Source organism: Grampus griseus (genome assembly GCF_964374135.1).
Source record: "Grampus griseus genome assembly, chromosome: 20".
Taxonomy (NCBI): domain Eukaryota; kingdom Metazoa; phylum Chordata; class Mammalia; order Artiodactyla; family Delphinidae; genus Grampus; species Grampus griseus.
Genome location: NC_139014.1, coordinates 42,296,444 through 42,317,339, shown reverse-complemented (window position 1 = coordinate 42,317,339; position 20,896 = coordinate 42,296,444). Strand labels below are relative to the sequence as shown.

General features: G+C 55.1%; 1 protein-coding gene across 3 annotated transcripts in view; it reads left to right on the top strand.

Moving 5' to 3' along the window:
- Positions 1-20,335, top strand: part of ARHGAP44 (Rho GTPase activating protein 44) — a gene marked incomplete at its 5' end in the record, with an annotated part of 142,179 nt that extends 121,844 nt beyond the window's left edge. The window contains 7 exons of one of the 3 annotated variants that reach the window (XM_082679207.1): positions 1,067-1,180; positions 1,778-1,869; positions 3,873-4,053; positions 11,268-11,489; positions 12,974-13,119; positions 16,257-16,634; positions 20,028-20,335. In XM_082679207.1, the coding sequence (XP_082535333.1) occupies positions 1,067-1,180; positions 1,778-1,869; positions 3,873-4,053; positions 11,268-11,489; positions 12,974-13,119; positions 16,257-16,634; positions 20,028-20,164 (1,270 nt within the window). In that variant the 3' untranslated portion in view covers positions 20,165-20,335. Of the gene's footprint in view, positions 1-1,066; positions 1,181-1,777; positions 1,870-3,872; positions 4,078-11,267; positions 11,490-12,973; positions 13,120-16,256; positions 16,635-20,027 lie in introns of all 3 variants that reach the window. The other 2 variants (XM_082679206.1, XM_082679208.1) reach the window with 2 other exon arrangements.
- Between the last annotated feature and the right edge of the window lie 561 nt (positions 20,336-20,896).

Genomic DNA, 20,896 nt, shown 5'->3' with positions numbered 1-20,896 from the left:
CTGGACCCGCCGCCCGTGTAACAGAGGCCGGGGCCTCCGCGTGGCCCGGCGGGTTTGCTGTGGTCTCTTTTTATGCCTCATTTGTGCACAGCTCACTTGCTGATTTTTTTTAAATAATAGCTTTATTGAAATACAACTCATATACCATCGTGCCCTTTTAAAGCATACAACCGAAGGGCTTTTCGTAGATCTGCAGAGCTGTGCAGCTATCACCACTGTCTAATTTTAGAACATTTTCATCACCCCAAAGAGAAACTCTGTGCCCAGTAGCAGTCATTCCCCGTTTCTGCCCAGCCAGTCCTTGGCAAACGCTCATCTACGTTCCGTGTCTGTTTGCCTGTGCTGGGCACCTCAGAGAGATGGAACCATTCAGCGTGGGGTCTCCACGTCTGGCTTCTTTCACTTGGCATCACGCTCCTGAGGTTCCTCCGTGTGGTAGCACGTGTCAGTATTTCATTCCTTATTGGGGCTGAAGAGTATTCTCTTGTCCGTATGGACTGCATTTGATTCATCTGTTCATCCCTTAATGGACATGTGGCTGGTCTCCCCTTTCTGGCTGTGATGAATAATGCTGCTGGGAACATTCGTGTCCACCTTTGCGTGTGGACATATTTCTCTAGGAGTGGAATTGCTGGGCCACATGCTAAGTCTAGGTTTAACTTTTTCTTCATTGGCTCTCAGAGCCCCACCGAGGTTAACCCCAGGGGACGCCACCCCTAGCATGTAAATGTCCCCACCAAACTGCTTCTCACCTCCGCACACAGGGAGGGTGACAGGTGACAGAGGTTTGAAAAGAAGGAAGGACTTTCAGTCATCGTGCCGTGGGTCAAAAGGAAAGATGGAGAATTTTTCTGGCCAGGGTTAGTCGAAGCCAATGTTGACAGCTGAGGGAGAGCTGAGTCCGTCTGTTGTTGGAGCATTCTCGTGTCCTGACGCGTGACACGTCTTGATTATATTGTAGGATGTATGAATCTTGTTATCAGTAAGAGAAGTTTCCACCCGATGCTGAGGGACCACGGCTGGTTTTGAGCCCTTGTTAAACCTGGCCCTTCTCCCTTCCTTTCAGATACTTGATCAAGTTTTTATCCAAACTCTCAGAATATCAAGATGTCAACAAGATGACTCCCAGTAACATGGCAATTGTCTTAGGACCCAACTTGCTGTGGCCACAAGCAGAAGGGTGAGTCCAGGGAGGAAGGGGTGTGTGGGTCACGTTGGGGGCAGGATGCTGCTGGGGCCTGGGCAGGATGGCCAGGGCCCCGGATATCCACCAGCCTCATGTATGTGTCAGGTCATGTGTCTGTCTTGGCCTGCTCCTTCTTTAGACTCAGGAGGAGACCCGGCAGTCTTCAGATCTTTCCTGTTGGTAGTCTCAGAGCTAGGCCTGCAGTCAGGGTCTTCTCTGAGCTCATCCGAGTCAGACTAGGCACGGCAGGCTCTTCCTGGCCCCCTGTGAACAGCACACATCCCAGCATCTGTGGGACAGAGGGCTGTCTCAAAAGGGAGAACAGAGCTGGGAAGGGGATGAACCCGGCAGTTATGAGAATCATACCTCACACCGAAAGGTGCCTCATGCTTGGCGATTTTGAGTATGTTACTTGCTCGTCTCCTGTAGGGAGGACTTCTGGGGTATCTGCATTCCGGAGAGGGGGAGAGAGGTTCAGAAAGGTGAAGTGTCCTTCCTGAGAGGATGCTTGCTCTCGGACTTCTGGTCCAGGGCCCCTTCCCTGCCTTGGCCGCTCACCTCGCCCTGCCCCGCTCTGTCCTGTGCTCACAGGAACATCACGGAGATGATGACCACAGTCTCGCTGCAGATCGTCGGGGTCATCGAGCCCATCATCCAGCACGCAGACTGGTTCTTCCCCGGGGGTACGTGACAGTATCTGGGTGTGGGAGTGGGCTTCTGTGGAAAATGGGAGTGTCGCTGTGAGTTCCGAACCTCTGAAACCTTTGAGTACCACTGGCCAAAGGTGTGTGTATAATTGGTTTGTTTTTAATCCTCCTACACACAAGCACACGTGCACACATGCGCACACACGCACGCGCACACATGCACACGCACACATACACCACTCAGAATGGGGTCGAGTCATGTCAGCTTCTTACTCTCATCCCTGGTCAAGGGAAATTCTGGCCTGAAGGTGCTGTGCTAACCAGGCCCTCAGATTTTATTGGTCTAACATCTACACCATAGTTTCTTTAAATCTGTCAATCATGAAATGCTGAAGCAGAAAAAAAAAAAAGATGTTATGCTCTGTAGATGCAGAGGATGAACCTGGATTTGAGGTGAACATGAACTTTTTTCTTTTTTTTGGCAATAGTCATGCCTCCTTTCCATATATATATTTTTTAACATCTTTATTGGAGTATAATTGCTCTACAATGGTGTGTTAGTTTCTGCTGTATAACAAAGTGAATCAGTTATACATATACATATATCCCCATATCTCCTCCCTCTTACATCCCCCTCTCTCCCACCCTCCCTATCCCACCCCTCTAGGTGGTCACAAAGCACCAAGCTGATCTCCCTGTGCTATGCGGCTGCTTCCCGCTAGCTATCTGTTTTACGTTTGGTAGTACTAGAGAATGGACTTGAGGACACGGGGAGGGGGAAGGGTAAGCTGGGACAAAGTGAGAGAGTGGCTTGCAGATGAACATGAACTTTTATTCCGGGCTTAGGGATCACCTGGGTGCCATCCATTCGTTGCGCTAGGCTGTGTCCTTGGAGTTGCCCTCGGCATGTGAAGACGGGGCTCAGAGGCAACAAGATTCTTTTTTTGTACCTCGTTCAAAATGAAGCTCTCAAGACAGCTCCCTAAGATGGAGTTTCATAAATGTTCTTAGCGTGGAAGCACCATTGGATAAGGGAATGACTCGCAGTGGTGACAGCCTTGAAGAGACAGACAGCAGTTGTTACGTTAAATTCAGTGTTAGCTTTTTAAAGAAGTACTGTGCCTTACGTTTAGTAAATATTAAGGGTGTGCTTTTGGCTGTGCAACAACAGACTGTTAACTCATGTGGGGATATAATATTAATAATTCTCTGCTCTGTTCATCAGAAGTAATCACTTAGTGCTGATCTAACATTAAAGAGGTTTGATTGTCTTTTGGCTTCATGTGTTTTGACTGTGACAGCTCTGAAATAAGAGTTCAATTGATGACACAGTCGGGTGAGGATAGGAAATCAGGATAAAGAAATATAGGAGGTAGGAGTGAAAGGCAGAATTCTGTAAGTTCTGTGCTCATTCACTGTCATGGCACATAAATAGGCTGTGACCGGGAAAGGATGAGACTAGAATCCATTTGATAGCCCGCAATCTTAGATCTCTTTCTGTTTCTAATCCTTTAAAATTTCTTTTTCTCTTTGGTTTTCCAGAAAGACATCGTCATCATCTACAGATAATAATATTGCCTGTTATTTTCTTTTCTTGACTAATTGCATTGGCTAGCACTTCTTCAGTAGTGTCAAATAACAGTGTTGAGAGTGGGCATTGCTCTTTTTCCTGATATGATTTAGACTGCTCTGGCATTTCACTTTTACACATAAGGTTTGAGATAGATTATTTTGCCTTTTTCAAAAAGAAAGTACCCATCTGTTCCTATTTGGCTAAATTTGTTTTGTGAATCACAGATGAAAAATGCTTTATTAAATGCCCATCGTATTACACGCTAGGTGAGCATATGTGTTCACCTGGTAATAGGATGAATTATATTAAGATGAATTAATAGCAATAGATGATCTAGCACTGAACCATGGGACAAGATTTTCAGGGCTGACACATAAAGAAGTGGCCATCTCTGCTATCTCCCTCCTGCCCAGGAAGGCTATGGCTGACCCACAGACCATGTGCACCCATTCTGTCTTCCCCGCAGAGATAGAGTTCAACATCACGGGCAATTACGGGAGTCCGGTGCACGTGAACCACAATGCCAACTACAGCTCGATGCCCTCCCCAGACATGGACCCTGCCGACCGGCGCCAGCCCGAGCAGGCCCGCCGGCCCCTCAGCGTTGCCACGGATAACATGATGCTGGAGTTTTACAAAAAGGATGGGTATGAACTAGCATCCCTTTCTCAGTGTTGGGGGTTGTGGGACGGAGGGGTTGATTCAGATGGGATGACAGGAAGGCTGCACTTACCAGCAGCAGTTTGAGTGGATTGTGTCTGGTAGCACGTCAGTTCATTCTTGATGCCTCCATCTGTGCTGTTCAGGGTGCTAGGCTCGCTTCCCACCCTTCAGGACGGAAGTAAGTGCAGCCTTCCGAGCTGACAGTTGTGATCAATATTGATTAGTTCTCATCAAAAGAAAAAAAAAGTGGGTCAAAAGGGGACACTGAACAAAAAAAGATACTAAACACTTTATTTTGACTCAGAATTTACAAATGTACATCAATTCTCAAATCTTCAGCGGTTCTATTCTGACGATGGGTCTGCTCGTCTGCACCCCTCAGCAACATTCTGGCATCAGTAACACCTGCAGTGTGTAGTTGAACATTCCCAGTTTCAGCCTCTTTAAAACAGATTGAAAACCTAAACCTTGAAGCCATCTGAGTGTAAAATGCTTGTAAGTTTCCGAGAGTTGTTTTCCCGTCTTTTATGATCGACACCTACACCTACTTCGATGCGGTTGTTACGAGACTCATAAATGGGCCCAGCTTAATTCGCATAGGAATGACCCTCTTGCACCCACGTTAAATCCGTTCACATAATGTGTAATTGCACGATGTGATTCCCATAAGAAGTCAAATGGGCGTAAACAGGTTTCCTAACGAGCACAGCTGATCCGTGGGAGGTGTCAGCTCAGCCCTGGCACCCACGTACGTGGGCTTGAGTCATCGGCTCATGTGTCCTACAGAGGAAAGGTCGAAAAACCCAGAACTGTGGAGGTACGTGAGCCTTACTTTCCACCCCTCTTCTCTTCTGAGTGGGAGTCGACCTTGGAGACCCACACCTGTGTCCTGTGATGATGGGGAGTGTTCACAAGGTCCAGTGTCCCTGCTCGTTCCCTTTCCCACCAGAGACCCTTCCCGTGAGAGGCGGGTGCGGGGTGTTTCTCTGCTCTGCGCTGTTGTTCATTGTATTCTGTCTGGTGGGGGAAGAAAAGCTGGAAATTCTTAGAAGTTAAAGGGAGTAGGGGGAGATTTCACCAATCTATAAAAAAAAAAAGAGCATACTTAGAATCTGATCTTTGCCTCAGGGGGGAGAGAGACAGAGATGCAGAGAAAGAGCGAGAGACCTAGCAAATGCATTGGAATTTGTTTTTAAAACTCAGTTTTAAGCGACTCAGTTCCTGTGTGAAGTGTCTCTTGCGGTAGGGTGGGGGATGCCCTGGAGGGGCAGTTCTGGTCCTTTGGTCCCAAGTGTTTCTGCATCAGAGGTGGGCTCCACCCTGATTCCCAGTCCCCTCTGAAAAGCCATCCAGGTGACCTCCATGAGAAAGTTATCACTGTGGAATCTCAGGGCGTTCGACATCCACTGGCCCCTGCAGTGTGGCCTTCTTAGTATAAAGAGCCAGGGGTCATTGGGATTTCCGTGGACAGACTGCCATCCCACTGGGGCCCCAGGGGCTGCAGGCAGCTTTCCAGATGCTGCTGGGTCCTTACCACCAGAGGGTTTTTAGGGGTACGCAGAGGCCAGAACTACACAAGTCAAACCACCTCAGTGCTGTGCAGACTAGTCAATCTGTCCCTGCCAAACTCTCCCCAAATTGTGGATTTGTGGCCCGGATCAATAAGCTACCGAATTTCGAGGGTGGTTTGTTATGCAACTAAAGATAATCAGAACAAGCTTTAAAAAATAAAAAAGGATACTAACGTTCTGCCCCCGTGCAGCTCGGTGCAGCTGCTCTTTCCCGTCCTGAAACCCGATGTGCCTGTAGCCACTTCACTTGCGTTCTCATCCTTAAGGGGCCTCCACCAGGGCCAGCCGACAGCAGCCCCCGAATCCACGAGGGTATTTACACCAGGGCTAGCGGCCTCCCTCAGAGCTCAGTTTAGTGCGTGACTCCTCCTCAGCCTGTGCTTGAAACTGCCCTGCAGGGGTCTTGTCTCACCAGCGCCCCTGCCCCCGGACCTTAGCCTGGACATTCTGTAATTTGGAATAAGCACATGTAATTGAGAGGTTCGGGAGCGATCTGAACAGTGCTCTATGGAACGCTAGTTCCACTAATGCTAGGTTATGTTGGGGCAGGAGGCAAGGAGAGGGAAATCTGGGGTCTCATGTGTTCCTGAAACACAGGATTCAACGCGTCGAAACCCCTTTCTTGAGTGTGTGACTTCTCAGCGTCTTCTACGCGCTGTGACGTGCCATGCATCTTCACAAGGGCCTGTGGCGTCATTTCCCGAGTTTATTAGGTCACAAAGCCTGTTGTCACGAGACGGTCAGAACTCATGTTCCAAGGGACCTGTTGTTTTCAGTTGTGGATATTGAGGTCCTCTGCAGACCTAGTGGAAGGACGGAGAGCCTTCAAGAGACAGCCACCCTGAAAGGGGTTTATGTCGTGGACAGGGGGGCGCAGGAATGTTACTTCAGAGAGAGCCCGAACCTGGGGCAAAACAAGCTTACCTAGAAAGTTCTGGGAACCAGGGGAAACCTTGACTCATATGCGGGGGTTGGATTGGTCAGCTGGGCCTTTGGGAGGTGCATTCTTGGCCCAGGCCCTGCCTCTGCTTCCACATTTCCAGGATTTACACATCTGTGGATTCTGAGACCAGGTCTGTGAACTGTTGCCAGGTGACCCCAGGTTTTATTTGTACTGGGGAGGTGGAGAAACTTTGTTGTTAGGCATTTAGGAGAGGAATTATCCCTAGAGGAGCTGGAAGTACCGGATTTTGGCCTTAGACAAGGTCAAGCCAGGATTTTTAGGATCCTTCTTATTCATCATTCACCTTGGCACCCGTCCTGCCACTGCTCCCCGACCTCCAAGTTCACCCTAAACGGTGCGGGAACTCCCAAAGCTTCTGTGGGTTTTGGGGGAGATACCAGATTTTCTTTCCTCCTTTCTCTTGGTGGGCCTTTTCCCAAGTGTAACTGATCTCTAGAACAAAAATCTCAACCTTTCCGATCTGTGTAGACTTGAATACCTCAAATCCATACGTTGGCTGACATCTCTGGTTAGGACTGTTCCTGACCAGGATTCAAAAACAGCATGACAGGGGGCTTCCCTGGCGGTCCAGTGGTTAGGACTCTGCGCTTCCACTGCAGGGGGCACGGGTTCAATCCCTGGTCAGGGAACTAAGATCGCACGTGCCGCATAGCACAGCCAAAAATGAATAAAATAAAAACAGCATGACAGATGTCAACCCTACAGAGGCCAAAAGAAAAACAGAAAACAACCACTAACTCCTGACAGCTCATCACCTGGAATGGTCCACAGCAAACTTCTGTTCTCAGTCATACATGTGTTCTCTCTGTAGATACCTGTTCTTATGCTGGAATCTCCAACTTTCAGAATTTTTTTTTTTTTTCCTGGGGCAGGCCATTTTCTCCTCATTTTTAAGGTCCTAGATCTTCTCTTTTCCCTGTGTGGCCTGCCAGGTTGCAGACTTTAAAATAGGAATGCCATTCCGTTTCCTGAATCAAGGAGACCTGTTCCATGATAGTCTCTCATGGAAAAATACAAAGTGCAGCTTAGGGTAAGTTCCCTGCAAACGTGAGGTCCCTGTAGACTGGGAGGAGTGAAGCAGGGTGACGTAGGCTTCAGCGGGGCTGCCTCACCAAGGTGAGGGTTTGCCAGCTGCCCGGCGTTAATCCTGAGGGCGAGCGGGCGTGAGAAGCCTGAATTCCCTGCCCCTCGTCACCTTACCCTACAGGGAGCCACGCGTCTCAGGGTCAGCTCCCCACACGCTGCAGGCGCTCGCCTCCCATCACCTGGCTCCCTCTTGAGAAGACCCAGGAAGTCCAGAAGGGAGGCTCTGCCCAGGTGCCCTCCGGGACTCTGCCACGTGCCCCTGCCTTCTGCTTATTGATTTCCAAACCCTTTGCTTCTCGGAGGTTCTTCCTGGCCTCTGGCTTCTCGCTTCTCCCTTGATTCAGCCATAAAGGGATCCGAAAACCAAGCTCCTCTCGTTTTCACTGGAAGCAGTGGCCGTGGGAAATCTTTGACATCCATACGAGATGTGGGTATCTGTGCAGTGACTTCTGAGGGAGTTGGTGGTTTCTGGTTGATTGAACTTGGTCATTTTTATTTTATTTTATTATTTATTTATTTATTTAGGCTGTGTTGGGTCTTCATTGCCGCGCGCGGGCTTTCTCTAGTTGTGGCGAGCGGGGGCTACTCTTCGTTGCGGGCCGCGGGCTTCTCACTGCGGTGGCTTCTCTTGTTGCGGAGCACGGGCTCTAGGCGCGCGGGCTTCAGTAGTTGTGGCACGTGGGCTCAGTAGTTGTGGCGTGCAGGCTTAGTTGCTCCGCGGCATGTGGGATCTTCCCGGACCAGGGCTCAAACCCGTGTCCCCTGCACTGGCAGGCGGATTCTTAACCACTGCGCCACCAGGGAAGCCCCAGTTATTTTAAAATAACACGCAAGTTCTTTGATTCTGGCGACTGTTGCTGCTTTATGTGATAAAACAATGAGCAGAAACTTGTGACCTGCTTACATAACCTGGTTGTATTCTTCCACCTCTGAATAGCGCCCCCCTCTCAGCAGCGTGCCAAGCAATTTTGTCATTTTTGTCTTTGGATGGAGTTCTCGCTAGACGTTCAGACACTTACATCTACCAATCTTCCAAGCGAATCTTCATTTGCTTCTGAACGTAATATGCTTTGAGGCCTCTGAGCGTCTTGCTGTTGCCCCTGTGATTGATTCGCTCTGTAAAGATTTTTCTTGCCTTTTATGTGAAGGAACCAGGACGCTCATAGAATACTGGCAGGACTGTAAAATAGCACAAGCACTTTGCAAAACAGTTCAGCAGTTTCTGCAAAAGTTAAACATTGACCCACCATGTGATGCAGCCATCCTATCCCTAGATATTTACCCAAGTGAAATAGAAGTGTATGTCTATGCAGAGACTTGAGAAAGAAAAAAAAGATTTTTATTGCCTTTTGAAAATGTCAGTGAACCTTTGATGTGTGTTTCCTGGACACAGAGGACGCGGCTTCCCATATGAAAGTCACTTCCGCTGGGAGAGTGGTGATCACAGTCGGCACAGCCGTCTCCTTATAAAAGCAGGCGTGTGCATTTCACCTCTGGACTGTTGGTTGCTGGTGCTTTGCCGATGGGTGATATGTAACGGGTCTCATTGGTCCTCCCCCCCCCGACCATGCCCTCCCCTGGGTAAGCCAGGAGAAGATCACCAGGGAGCCTGGTGTCTGGGGTCACCAGTGCTGGAAGGTGTGTTTGGAAATAGAAGGTGTCCCCCCCCAGCCCTGATCCCAAAGCCCACGCCTCCCATCCCAGATGGGGAAGGTCTTCCTAAGTGAGAGATAACAGGGTAAGGAAGAGAGCACAGCGCGAGACCCCCAGCCTCTAGGGCTTCTGTTGGTCACCACGGGAGAAATCCCGCCCTCCTTGCCGACACTGCAGCTGAGTGGTATCAGCTTGCTTCCCCAAGTGGAATGTTAAGCCGTTTGCTCTTTTTCAGCCTGATAAACTTGGAAGCCCAAGGAGCATAGTTTGATACCCCCCTGCAGCCCACTTTAAATACCGGGGGGCGCAGTCGGACCCTGTCCCAGAGTTTTGAGTGGCCTCCAGGGGTGATTGGATCTCGTACAGAAGGTGCTTGTGTATTGGTGGAGGGTCCTCAGAAGCAAGATGACTTGCAAGGTGGGTCCTGGAGAGAGACTGACCGCCCCCAAGATGCCTTGGAGATGAGAAGTATTAACAGTGACACTCGACAGGAAGGGGTCTCTGGGTCCCCGCCCCCAGGGGAAAGTGTGTCAGAAGCCGTCCGTCCCCTATGTGCGCGGCTGTAGCATCGTTCTCCTCTGTGCGCCTCACGGAGGGTCCGTCCCCGTACATTTCCTTAAAGGACCCACATCCCACCTGCTACAGCGATCCCCAAACGTGGACCTTTTCTGTGACTCTTGCTGCCCCTCTGTGAGGTGGCTAGAATGTCATGGTGTAATAGCTCTTTGCTTCTGACCAGCGTGGGTGTGAGTACGACCGTCTGTGCACGTACGCAGGGGAGACCGGTGCTGGCTGGTGTTCTCCCTGCGTGAAGGTCCGTGTCTCCCTTGATACTGGAAGGATTGGCTCTGGCCTTAGTCAGTGAAGGCCTCGACTGTGTACCGTGGAACCAGTTACCTCCTAGACCCGAGGAAGGCATCAACCACCTTCTAAATCATTAACTGAGAAGAGAGCGGACTGCCGCTTCCATGGATTTTTTTCCTCCCTTATTCCTGACCAGTGTCAGCTCTTTGGCTTCTCTCTTTACTCCCCTGCAGCGGTAGGATGATTTTTCACCCGTACAAAGTCACTTTAACTGGAAAGACCAAAAACAATTTCAGTAAAAGCCCCAGGCTTAGCCTTGACAGACACAAGAGACAAGACAGACCTTGACAGGGACAAGCTGTGTGTCCCAAGGAGGGCGCAGTCTTTTCCACACTAATATCTGTATGTTTCTGTCCCTGCAGCCTTAGGAAAATCCAAAGGTACGGTATCCTTGGGTAGCTACGAGGCCACGCTCAGTCTCTGACCACTAAGCGAGCGATGCCTTAGGGAGCTCTGCAAGGGGGTGAATGTGTGTGGCTGGTTGCTTTGGCCGATTTACTCGAAGCTGTCTGTCTTCCCCTCGTTAAAGTGGAGTCGGGGTGGAGCCTGACCAGAGGCACGATCAGCCCTTCCCTGCCCTGTAGACCCTGCGGAGGTTGTAGCTCAGCCAGCACCCTGGGGCTGGCGCAGGAGTCCCGCGTCTGCCCCCAAGCGGCAGAAAGAAGAAAGATGGATGTTTAGCTGTCCCCTGCTGGCTGGTGCCCTGTGGTGGTCTGAGGCTGCCCCTCCCTCGCTGTCCCGCCCACCTCCACCTCCCACTTGGGAGGAGTGGGTGCCCCCCAGTGAGGCCGCTCTCTGCTCTGAGGGAAGCTTGGATTCTGGGGAGTTCGTTGGGCAGGCAGTGGTCCTAAGGCCAGCGGTGCCCGGGCCGCTGGTGGGAGCCCCGCCTGGAGCCGCCGGGATGCTCGAGCACCTCTGTCCGTGGAGCACGGCTGGCAGCTGCCTCGCTTCCCTGGTCCAGGAGATGCTCGGGCTGCGCTGCGGGGCGCTTGGTGGGGGTGGGAACCCCGGCGCCCGGCGCGCGCGCGGCTAAGCCTGGGGTCTCTCTGTCCCTGGCCAGCATGGGCGTGAGGGTCATGGACACGTCGTGGGTGGCTCGAAGAGGCTCCTCGGCCGGCCGGAAGGCGTCCTGCGCCCCGCCCACCATGCAGCCCCCAGCCCCATCCGCGGAGCTCGCCCCGCCCTTGCCGTCGCCCCTCCCGGAGCAGCCCCCCGACGGCCCCGCGGTGCCCGCGCTCTCTCCATCCGGCCTCGGCCTCCAGCCCGGGGCTGAGCGGATCAGGTAAGCAGGGCGCTGTCGTCCTCCCCCCACCAACCCCCCCGGCCTGGGTCAGCCTGGCCTGCGGTGCACAGACCGCAGTGCTGGTCTGGGTTTGCTGCACCCACTCAAAGCCTCTTGGAGTTGGTCATTTCCCCCCTTTTCTAAGCATCCTGGTTTGGCTTCTGCAGCAGGTAAGGCATTCACAGACCCCTGGATTATCATCAGATGGAGGCCAGGCTTTCCCAGAACAGCTTGCTAAGGCCAGGCTTGCTAAGGCCAGGCGAGGAATCTGAGTCCCCGGCTCCCTGTGTCCCCCTCCTATGCTATTACAGCTTCCCTGTTTTGAAATTTAGAATTTCAGTGTTTCTCCCTTCCTCTCCTCTACCTTTAGACGCATAGGGACCATTTTACTGCTGAAATGGGTGCAAATCAGGTAAAGAATGGAGGTGCCGTGGTCATGCTGGGCCTGGTGATCTTGGCAGCCTGTGGTGTGACTGCGTCTCGTTCTTGCAGAGGAAGAAAGAAGACGGGAAGCATGCTCATTCCAGTGCTAGTTCCATGAACTTTTATGCAGGGCAGCCCTTGTCGCTCCAAAGATGAAAAACGCCATCTGAGCCATCAAGGCACACGTCACGGCGTGTGGTCGTTCGCACCCAGGGGCGCAGGCGAAGGAGGCCATCCCTGGCCCTTCCTTGAAAGGGACGTGGTCAGAGGAGATTCTAGGAGTGGGGATTGCACAGGAGACTGCTTTGCCGTTTGTTTCTGTCTGTCCTAAAGCAGCAGTTCGGAGAAGCAGGAAAGTTTCTTCACTCAGAGGCACCGTGCGTTCTGTTAGGGTGCGCAGTGTTCCTCCATAGCCACCGCTGAAAACACCTCGGAGACCCTGGGAAGCCGAACCTCTCAAGCCAGTCTTCGCATGTACACGTGCGAGCACAGACACACACACACACAGAGACACACACAGACACACACACACACAAAAACCAACCCCCTAAGCGAAGGGATTGCAGGGTTTTTTGTTGTGTTTTTTTAAATGAGTAGAAGGTGTTTTCCCTGAGAAATGGGGAAGTGACAGTCAGAGTTGGGGGGGGGAGGGTAGTGACCCTGATAGCTCCACTGGAGAGGACGGGGGGTCGCCAGCTCCGGCTGGGACTCATGGGCTTCAGTTTCGTTTGAGGGATGTGGGAGGGGAGAGGGAGTCAGCAGGAAGCGGCAGCTGATGGCTGGCAGAGGAAATGGACAAATAGGAGACTTGCTGGGATGGTCTCCTGCTGGAGAGAGAGCAGAGGCCAGGAGAGGGAGCTGGCCACGGGTGCCACACGGGGATGAGGGTGGAACCCAGGCCCTCAGAGCCCCAGGAGAGGCCGGTCACCTCCGTGGGCATCTTGGAAGGCTTTCAGAAGGGCTGAGAGGACCATACCTGCCTAGAGGAACACGTGTTCCATTCACAGCGCTGATGCTGACGTTACCTGAGTTCAGGGGCTTTCTTTTGTCCTGTGTTTCAGCACTTCTAAAAGCAAGGAACTTTCTCCAGGATCTGGGCAGAAAGGAAGTCCAGGTTCCAGCCAGGGGACGCCCAGTGCAGCGATGCAGCCGGGCGCCAGCCCCAGCCCGCTGCCCGCAGACCAGAGTCCTCACACCCTCCGGAAGGGTATGTCACTGCCGCCGGCTCGGGGGGCTTGGGGGGCTCGGGCCAGAGAGCTGTCACACCGCCTGGAAGCATTTCCCTCCATTCTCACGGAGACTTAGAAACTGGTTTCATGAAAAATTACTGCGCCTGAGAGCTTTGGGAAGTGAGCCAACCCCAAGAGGGGTCGTTGCATCGTTAGTCCTCGGTTTACTCATTTGAACAGTGGGCTCGGGGGTGTGGTGGGGGCAGACACGGGGCTCTGCTTCCCGTCCACCAGGACCTTTCTGCAGAATCATCACCCAGGGTGACACGTGTCTCCATCGACTCTGCCAGGCTTCCCACCACCGTTTAAAATGCAGCGTGGAGTCTTCCCCAGGAGCCCCCTGCCCCAGCTGGGGTCCAGCCCAGCTGCCTACCCCTGGATTATTTGTAGAAGGGGACACAGAGGTGGAATTGAGACTGTTTCTGCAGGAGGCCTGCCCTTTGATATTTCTTTAGTGGAGGCCTGAGCATTTGTCCACTGGTCCATGAGCTGCCCACCCCAGATTTCTGCCACTGAAACCCTCTGCAGAAGGCCCTGTTATTCTCCCTGAAATGATTCCCCAAAGCCGAGACATGCTCCATGGTGATATTTCATAAATGGGGGCTGCCTGGAACGTGTGTTAATCAGAGCCACCTTTTTGTTCACCTTCTGTCATGACGAAGTCTATAAGGTGCTTAACACAGCACGTTGTCTGATCTGTTCTCAGTTCAGGCCTGTCCGGCTTCGTGTGCCTTTAGCTCCGGGACGTGGGACCGGGCTGGTTCTCCCTATCCTGACACAGGGCCCCTCCCGGCTGCGGGCTGCTGTGTGAGCCCATCATCCGAGCCTGCCCTCACCCAGCCCTTCCATCCTACTCACCCCCATTCATCCCTTATACGCCCTACGAATGTTTGTTGAGCCTCTGCTATGTGTAGGGAGCCCTGAGGCTCTAACAGCAGCAGACTTGGCCTCTGCAGACACGTGAACGTGGAACCGTAGTACAAGGGTGCTGCTGCTGGGCCGCCCGTGGTGAGCTCGGGACACCGAGGGTCACGTGAGGGCACCTTGCAACACAGGAGGCTGGCCAAAGTGGCAGTGGAGGGATTTGAGCGCGCCAGGGCTTTAGCCAGCAATAACACGATTCCCTTGTGGTCCTGAGGGAATTCTCTGGCCGTCTTAGTTTACACGGCTTTTAACCCTCCCCCGGCTGTGCAGGCAGGGTGATGACTAGGCTGTTCTCCTGTCCAGTGGGGTCGGGGCTCCAGGCCACGCGGCTCCCCAAAGCCAGTGGGACATTGGCCCTCTCGTTCTTCACAGCCCATTGGACCCAGGCAGGGGTTTCCCAGGTGACGTTCAGCAGCTCAGCACCATCATTTGAAAGGCACACCCTTGCCCGCAAGTGGCACACTGACTTTCGTTCCGTACCCCCTCAGTCCTTTGACGAGGTGCCTACAGTCTTACATCATGACCTAGGCCTGTCCCTGCCTGGGGTGGTAAATGTCACCGCAGACATCACGGTGATGTCACTGCATCCCCCGTGTTCCGGCTCCCTCGGGGGAAGACGTGTTCAAGCACTGACCCCTAGAGTCTCCACTGGATGAGAAGCGCGTAATGCCTGCATCAGCCAGTAGGGCTGAGAAGTGGTTTTAAGTCATGGCTGTGGTGCTTGACACACATGATCCCATGTAATGATTACAGTACTGTGGAGGAAATGGGATTCTTTCCAGTGCATACAAAAGGTTTGTTTATTTATTATTTTTTAAAAATTTATTTTGGCTGTGTTGGGTCTTCGTTGCTGCGCGTGGGCTTTCTCTAGTTGCAGCGAGCAGGGGCTACTCTTCGTTGCGGTGCGCGGGCTTCTCATTGCGGTGGCTTCTCTTGTTGTGGAGCAGAGGCTCTAGGCATGCAGGCTTCAGTAGTTGTGGAACACAGACTCAGTAGTTGTGGCTCGTGGGCTCTAGAGCACAGGCTCAGTCGTTGCGGTTCATGGGCTGAGTTGCTCCACAGCATGTGGGATCTTCCCGGACCAGGGCTCGAGCCTGTGTCCCCTGCATTGGCAAACAGATTCTCAACCACTGTGCCACCAGGGAAGGCCCCATACAAGAGGTTTAAATAAGATCCCCCAGCTTGCAGCAGGTGAGACGGGATAGGAATTTGAACCCAAGTTGATGGGACTCAGGAGAGCGGGACCCTTACTTTTCCGCACCAAGGAGCCAGGGAGGTGCACGAGGCATCGTTGGAATAGATTCTGTTCCGTCGGCGGGGTGGGGAGTAGGGGGGAAAACGATGCCTCCTTTAGGGCTTAAAAAGACAGTTTCCTCGAGAGTAAGTGCTACCCACAGCCAGCCCTCAGTCTGAGAGATGAGTGATCACTTTCTCGAGCCATTTGTCCACCAAGGGATCTTCTAAATATTAGAATTTGTCATCCTCGCCAGTTCCTTTCCATTTAAAGGCATAATGCATTTGTCACCCTTTAGCATGACTAAGTAAATAAAAAGAGGGGAATGAAGGCGGTGCAGAGGGGTGGGGGCAGTGATGCACTTAGAACAGACAGTGCAGGTCTGTACACGTCTACACCCAGGGTTCTTGAAGGGAAAACATTTCTGAGGCAAGTCCGCAGGACTGAAGGGAAGCGCAGGGCAAGACAGGCAGCATGATGGAGGCTCTGGGCCTCTGCGGCCAGAGGACTTGGTCATAGGTCACCGTTACGGGATCCCAGAGCCACTGGGCAGGTTCAGCCAAAAGTCAGAGCTTCCCGCCCCGAGGACGGTTGCTCTGTCCGGGGTCCACTGCCGCAAGCCAATCCCTAGTCGTCCTGTCCCGGTCGCTGCGTCCCAGACTCCGCCCTCCTCGGAGCCCCCCCCCCCCCCCGCGGCCTGGGCGTGGGAAATGTGTTCTCCCGTTTGGCTGGGGGTGGGGGGGTGGGGGGGTGTGCTGATCATAGCAGGAATCCAGGGGAGAGGAGGAGAAATGAGTGAACAGATGGGCGGATATGCGGTTCTAGGTGAATGTTAAGAAACGGTGCTGGCTGCTCTCAGCGTGGCAGGAGCTGGGGGTGGAGGCGGGGGAGAGCTCGCTGGCAGCCACAGGGATGATGGGTGTCACCGAACCCCGTGTTCTGTGCCTCCTCTTTCAGTGTCCAAGAAGCTGGCGCCCATTCCGCCCAAGGTCCCCTTTGGCCAGCCGGGGTCCCTGCCTGAGACGCCTGCCGGCCAGCCGTCCCCACTCAGCCTGTCCCCCACGCCCCCCAGCACCCCATCACCCTACGGACTGAGCTGCCCCCCGGGGTACTCCCTGGCCTCGGGCCAGCTCTCCCCGGCGGCCACGGCGCCCCCGCTGGCCTCCCCCTCCGGCTTCGTGGGCGCTCTCAGCAAGTCGCGGCCCACTCCGAAGCCCCGGCAGAGGCCCACGCTGCCGCCCCCCGAGCCACCCGCCGTCAGCCTCACAGCCTCCAGCCCGCAGTCTGAGCAACCCGCGCTGGACGGCGTGTCCCCCGGGGAGAGCATGTCCACAGGTAACCGCCGCGCGTGCAGCGTCTCCGTGAGCCTTAGTGCACCCTGCTTGCCAGGGATGGCCCTGCTGTGCCACGCGTGTGGCACCCGGGCTGGTCTCCTTAGAAGCCCCCGTGAGGCCATGGAAAGCCCTGGTGGCCGGTTGTCCTGCGGGGGGGCGGGGAGGGGGGCTCCCTGGGGGATTTCTCCCACCTGAACACCCGCCAGCCCAGGGTTCTGGTCCTACTCTTCACCTGGGGGCTGAGCACCTGCGTCCTTGGAGGGGCTGCTGCAGGGTGGCTGGATTGTGATGGCAGAGCAGAGGCTGTTTTTTCCCTCTTCGCTAAAGAAGCCTTATTAGAAAACTGTTTTTCTAGCAATACGTGTTTAGAAATACGGTCAGTTTCAGAAAAGATGCTGCCCCCTGATTGGAGAAGCCCACGAGGACTAAATTTAGTTTTGCTTTAAATTTAAAGTCAAAGACGGGCTGTTTTCCTCCAGGAAAGTGTGTAAGCATAACACACACACACACTCCACATACACACATGTACACCACATACACACACCACACACATGCACACCACATACACACATGTACACCAGATACACACACACACACACACACACACACACACACACTCTTGAGAGAGCAGTTTGGCCCTGGGTCCCGGGTGCCCTGGGACTTCTAACGGGTCGTGCTTTTGCCGCCACGTCCCTCTCCAGGCGCGCCGTTTTCCCCTCGATCAGCTGGAGGTGAGCCTGCGGGCTTTGCGCCTCGCTGCGCAGGAAGGGCCGGCCCGGCGCGCGTGCGCGGTGGGGCGGAGGCGCACACTGTGCCGAGAGGCCATCCGGTGATGCGGCTGCTCTATCTTTGCTGTGATAAACAGTGCAGGTCCGGGTGCTCCACCCACCCTGAGGCTTATACAAAGCTAAGGAAACGTTCTAACCAGTGAGCACCACTTCCCGCTGGTGGTTCTCGAGGAGCCCTTGATGGATGGGAGGGGCCCAGGGGAGGTGTGACGGCCCCCTCCCTCCTGCCCGGCTCAGAGCGACTGCCCTTTAGTAGTCATTTCGTGCCCCTTCTGTCCTGTCCCGATGTCCTCTGGCGGCGGCAGCCTGGCCCGTAGTCCCGCAGGGCGGGCGGGGATCTGAGCCGCGTGGTCGGTGATGGTTTACTGTGGTCCGTCTGACTGTGATGCTGGGCATGGTCCGTGTTCCATTCGTCTCATCGTATTTATTCCTTTCTCTGAATCCTGTCGCTGTGTCCTCGCAGCTGTGTGACACGGGGGCCGCAGCTGTGGATACGTGAGGGGGATTCCAGGGTAAGCGGTCCCGGCCTCGCCCCTCCGCTCGCAGCCAGGCCGCAGCCCCGCGCTCTGCATGCACCCCGACCTGCACGGCAGCCTCCGCGGCCTTGAGGCTCAGTGGCCTCCTCCTTTCTTTTCTGAGGGAGGAGATGGGGGAGAAACAGGCCTCCCTCCCCTTCTCTGGCCAGTCACCTAATCCCAGCTGCTCCCCCCACCCATTTTGGTTTAAATTGAGGGGGTGACAGCCCTGTCCCTCATCCCGTGTGTCCTTGTGTCACTGGCTGACTTGCTACCGACAGGTGCCCAGTGTCGGGGAGGTGCATGTGCACCCCTGGTTCAGGGAAGGGCCCCGGGGACAGGACCCGCCTGCTGCCATGGCTGCATCCTCCACCGCGGGGCCTGGAGCCTGAGTTCCGGCTAGGACGGTTGGCAAATCCTGAAGAGTCCATAGTGTTCGTTCTAGAATTTACCCTGAGCTGTTTTTCTCCAGTGTATAGAGCCAGCCAGGGCCTTTCTGTCCCATTCAATGAAATACTCTGAGAGCCTTTGCTACCAGTTTCTGCCTGGTCTCCTCCTCCTGTAAGTAGATGCTCAAAAGGAAAACTAAGGCAAGAACAGGAAGGAAGCCGGAGGAAGCAAGTGTCTTGGCCTCAGTCAGAAAGGGGCAGCCAGAGCAAAGCAGGGGAGGGTCCCCCCCAGACCCCCCAGGGAAGCTGCTGAGCTGCGGGCTGCAGACCCCTGACAGCCACAGCTCCAGGGCGTCCGGCGCCCACATGGGCCCCGGGACAGGCCCTTCTGGGGCCTCTGACACAGAGACAGGCCTCCCCTTTCCCGGCAGCCAGTGGGCCTTCTCCCCGCCCCAAGCTTAGGCTACCTGAGTCACCTTCTGGCTCAGGTGTCCGAGGGAGCGGCCAGGATGGCAGCTGGGCAGCTCGCCTCGGGGCTGCACATCCTTCACCTGCTTCACCTGCAGGCACCTTCCCGCCTGTTATCCCCCCAGCGACTGCTCAGGCCCAGGCAGGGTAGGAAACCGCCCGGGGTTACGCTCCCCTGGTGACAGGGACTGAACTTTGAATCCAGAATCCAAGCCCCGGGGCTTGTGCTGCCCTTCCAGGCCGGTGGTGAGGCACCGGCAGACCCCCAGGCTCTGCTCGGTCAGGCGGGGGTACTGTTTGGCGGCTGGGTGGAGAGAGAAGGACCTTTGTCCCAGAGCGTCCATGTTTGTGTGTCTTTGAGGACAGTGTCTGAACGTCTGTCGGCTTGCGGTGGTCCTCCTTGGGCGGCATGTTCGCTTTGCAGAAACCGGGGTGCCCCACCCCGTGTGGCCCAGGGCCGCTCCCCGTCCAGCTGCGTGTCCTCGGTCGGGACAGCGCGCTGCCCAGGGACAGCGAGGCTGTGTGGAGGCCGGAGGCTGAGCAGGCCTGGGAGGGAGGAACAGGCCTGAGCAAAGGATGCCAGGGTCCCCTGAGCCCCCTGCGGCCCCCAAGGACTCAGGGAGCGGCTGTCCGGTGCCCGCCTGGGGGCAGCCGCCCCTCCAGGCCCCGCAGCCCCGTGGCCTTGCCTGCACTGAGCTGCCAGCCGAGGTCTGGACAGACGCCGAGCCTGTTGCCTCAGGGACCTTTCTCCTGAGCATCCCAGGAAGGGACCCTTAGGTGCCCCAAGTAGGGGTGTAACTGGAGGTGAGTGGTTTCCCTAGCGCCAGGGTGGCGGGGTGCCCACAGTCAGGGAGCAGTTTGCTCCCCTTACTTCTGGGGCCTTGAGGGGGGACCCCGCCCTGCCTCCACCAGCCACCCCAAGGGTACCATTTGTGGTCTTGAGCGAGGTCCCCCCCCACTCATTCACACACTTGGGGGAAGGCTGTCTCCCCAGCCTGTAACCCTAGCCCCACAGACTTTAGGGAACTAAAGGCAGCCCTGAAATTCCCCAGAAGGTGTCACCGAGATCCAGCCAGGAGCATCCTTCTTTTATGGGTGTAAGTGTCACGTGGCCTGGCTTGGCAAGCTGGCCCCTCCGTGACCAAAGCCCTGCCCGCTCCTCGCGCCGTCCTGCCCGCCAGCCGCGCCTCGGGGGTGGGCAGCCCCCTCAGTGCCTCTCTCTGCCGCCTTCCAGATCTGGTCCACTTGGACGTCCCCTCCATCCACGCGGAGCTGGGCTCGGCGCTGCGCCTCGGTCCCCGGGAGCTCGTGCGGCGGCGCTCAGTGGCTGAGAAGAGGGACCCGGCGGAGTCCGAGAGCACGGCCCTCTGAGCGGCGCCGCCACACGCGTGTTCCCGCGGCTCTGTGCCGTCACGGCCGCCGCGAGGCTGGAGCGTGGCGGACACCTGCCGCGTGGATTTTGTGCGTTCTCTCCGGGTGGGGACTCTGGCCTTTTGTTTGATCTTTGCCTTTCGACTTTGTGCCTATTTTGACCCCCTTTCAGCCTCCACGCCAAGTGACAGCCCCGTCCACCCAAGGGCCTGTGTCTCAGAAACGTCCTCCGCGGGGTGGGGCGTGGAGGGCCCAGCGGCCGGTCCACCCTGGCTGCCTGTCGCCTGAGCTGACGGCCACGGCGAGTCCTGCGCGACCAGCCTGATGGTACAGAGCGGGGACGGGGTGGGGGGCTTGCTTACAGGAGCCGAGAAGCCCGGGGCCCTGACCGGCCTGCTGCTTCGCAGGGGAGGGCGAACCTTCATCTGTGGGCTCTACAGGTAATGGCTAAAAACGACATCTGACAGTTTTACTTCTCCACGCCGTGGACTGAAGCTCCCTTTCCTATCTTATGGTTTTCTATTTCTGAATTTAAAGAGGGTCCTAAGGTAGCTCCCCAGGCCGCCCCCCTTCCCCCCGAACACTAGGTGTAGCTAAGTGCAGCCGCCCAGGAGCATCGGGGCATCCAGGGCACGAAGATGTGGGGTCGCCTCTTTCTGGAGGTCCCAGGTGAATAGCAATAACCCTGTTACCCGAAGCTCAGACAGGAAGGGGAAACCAGCCCGCGGAGAC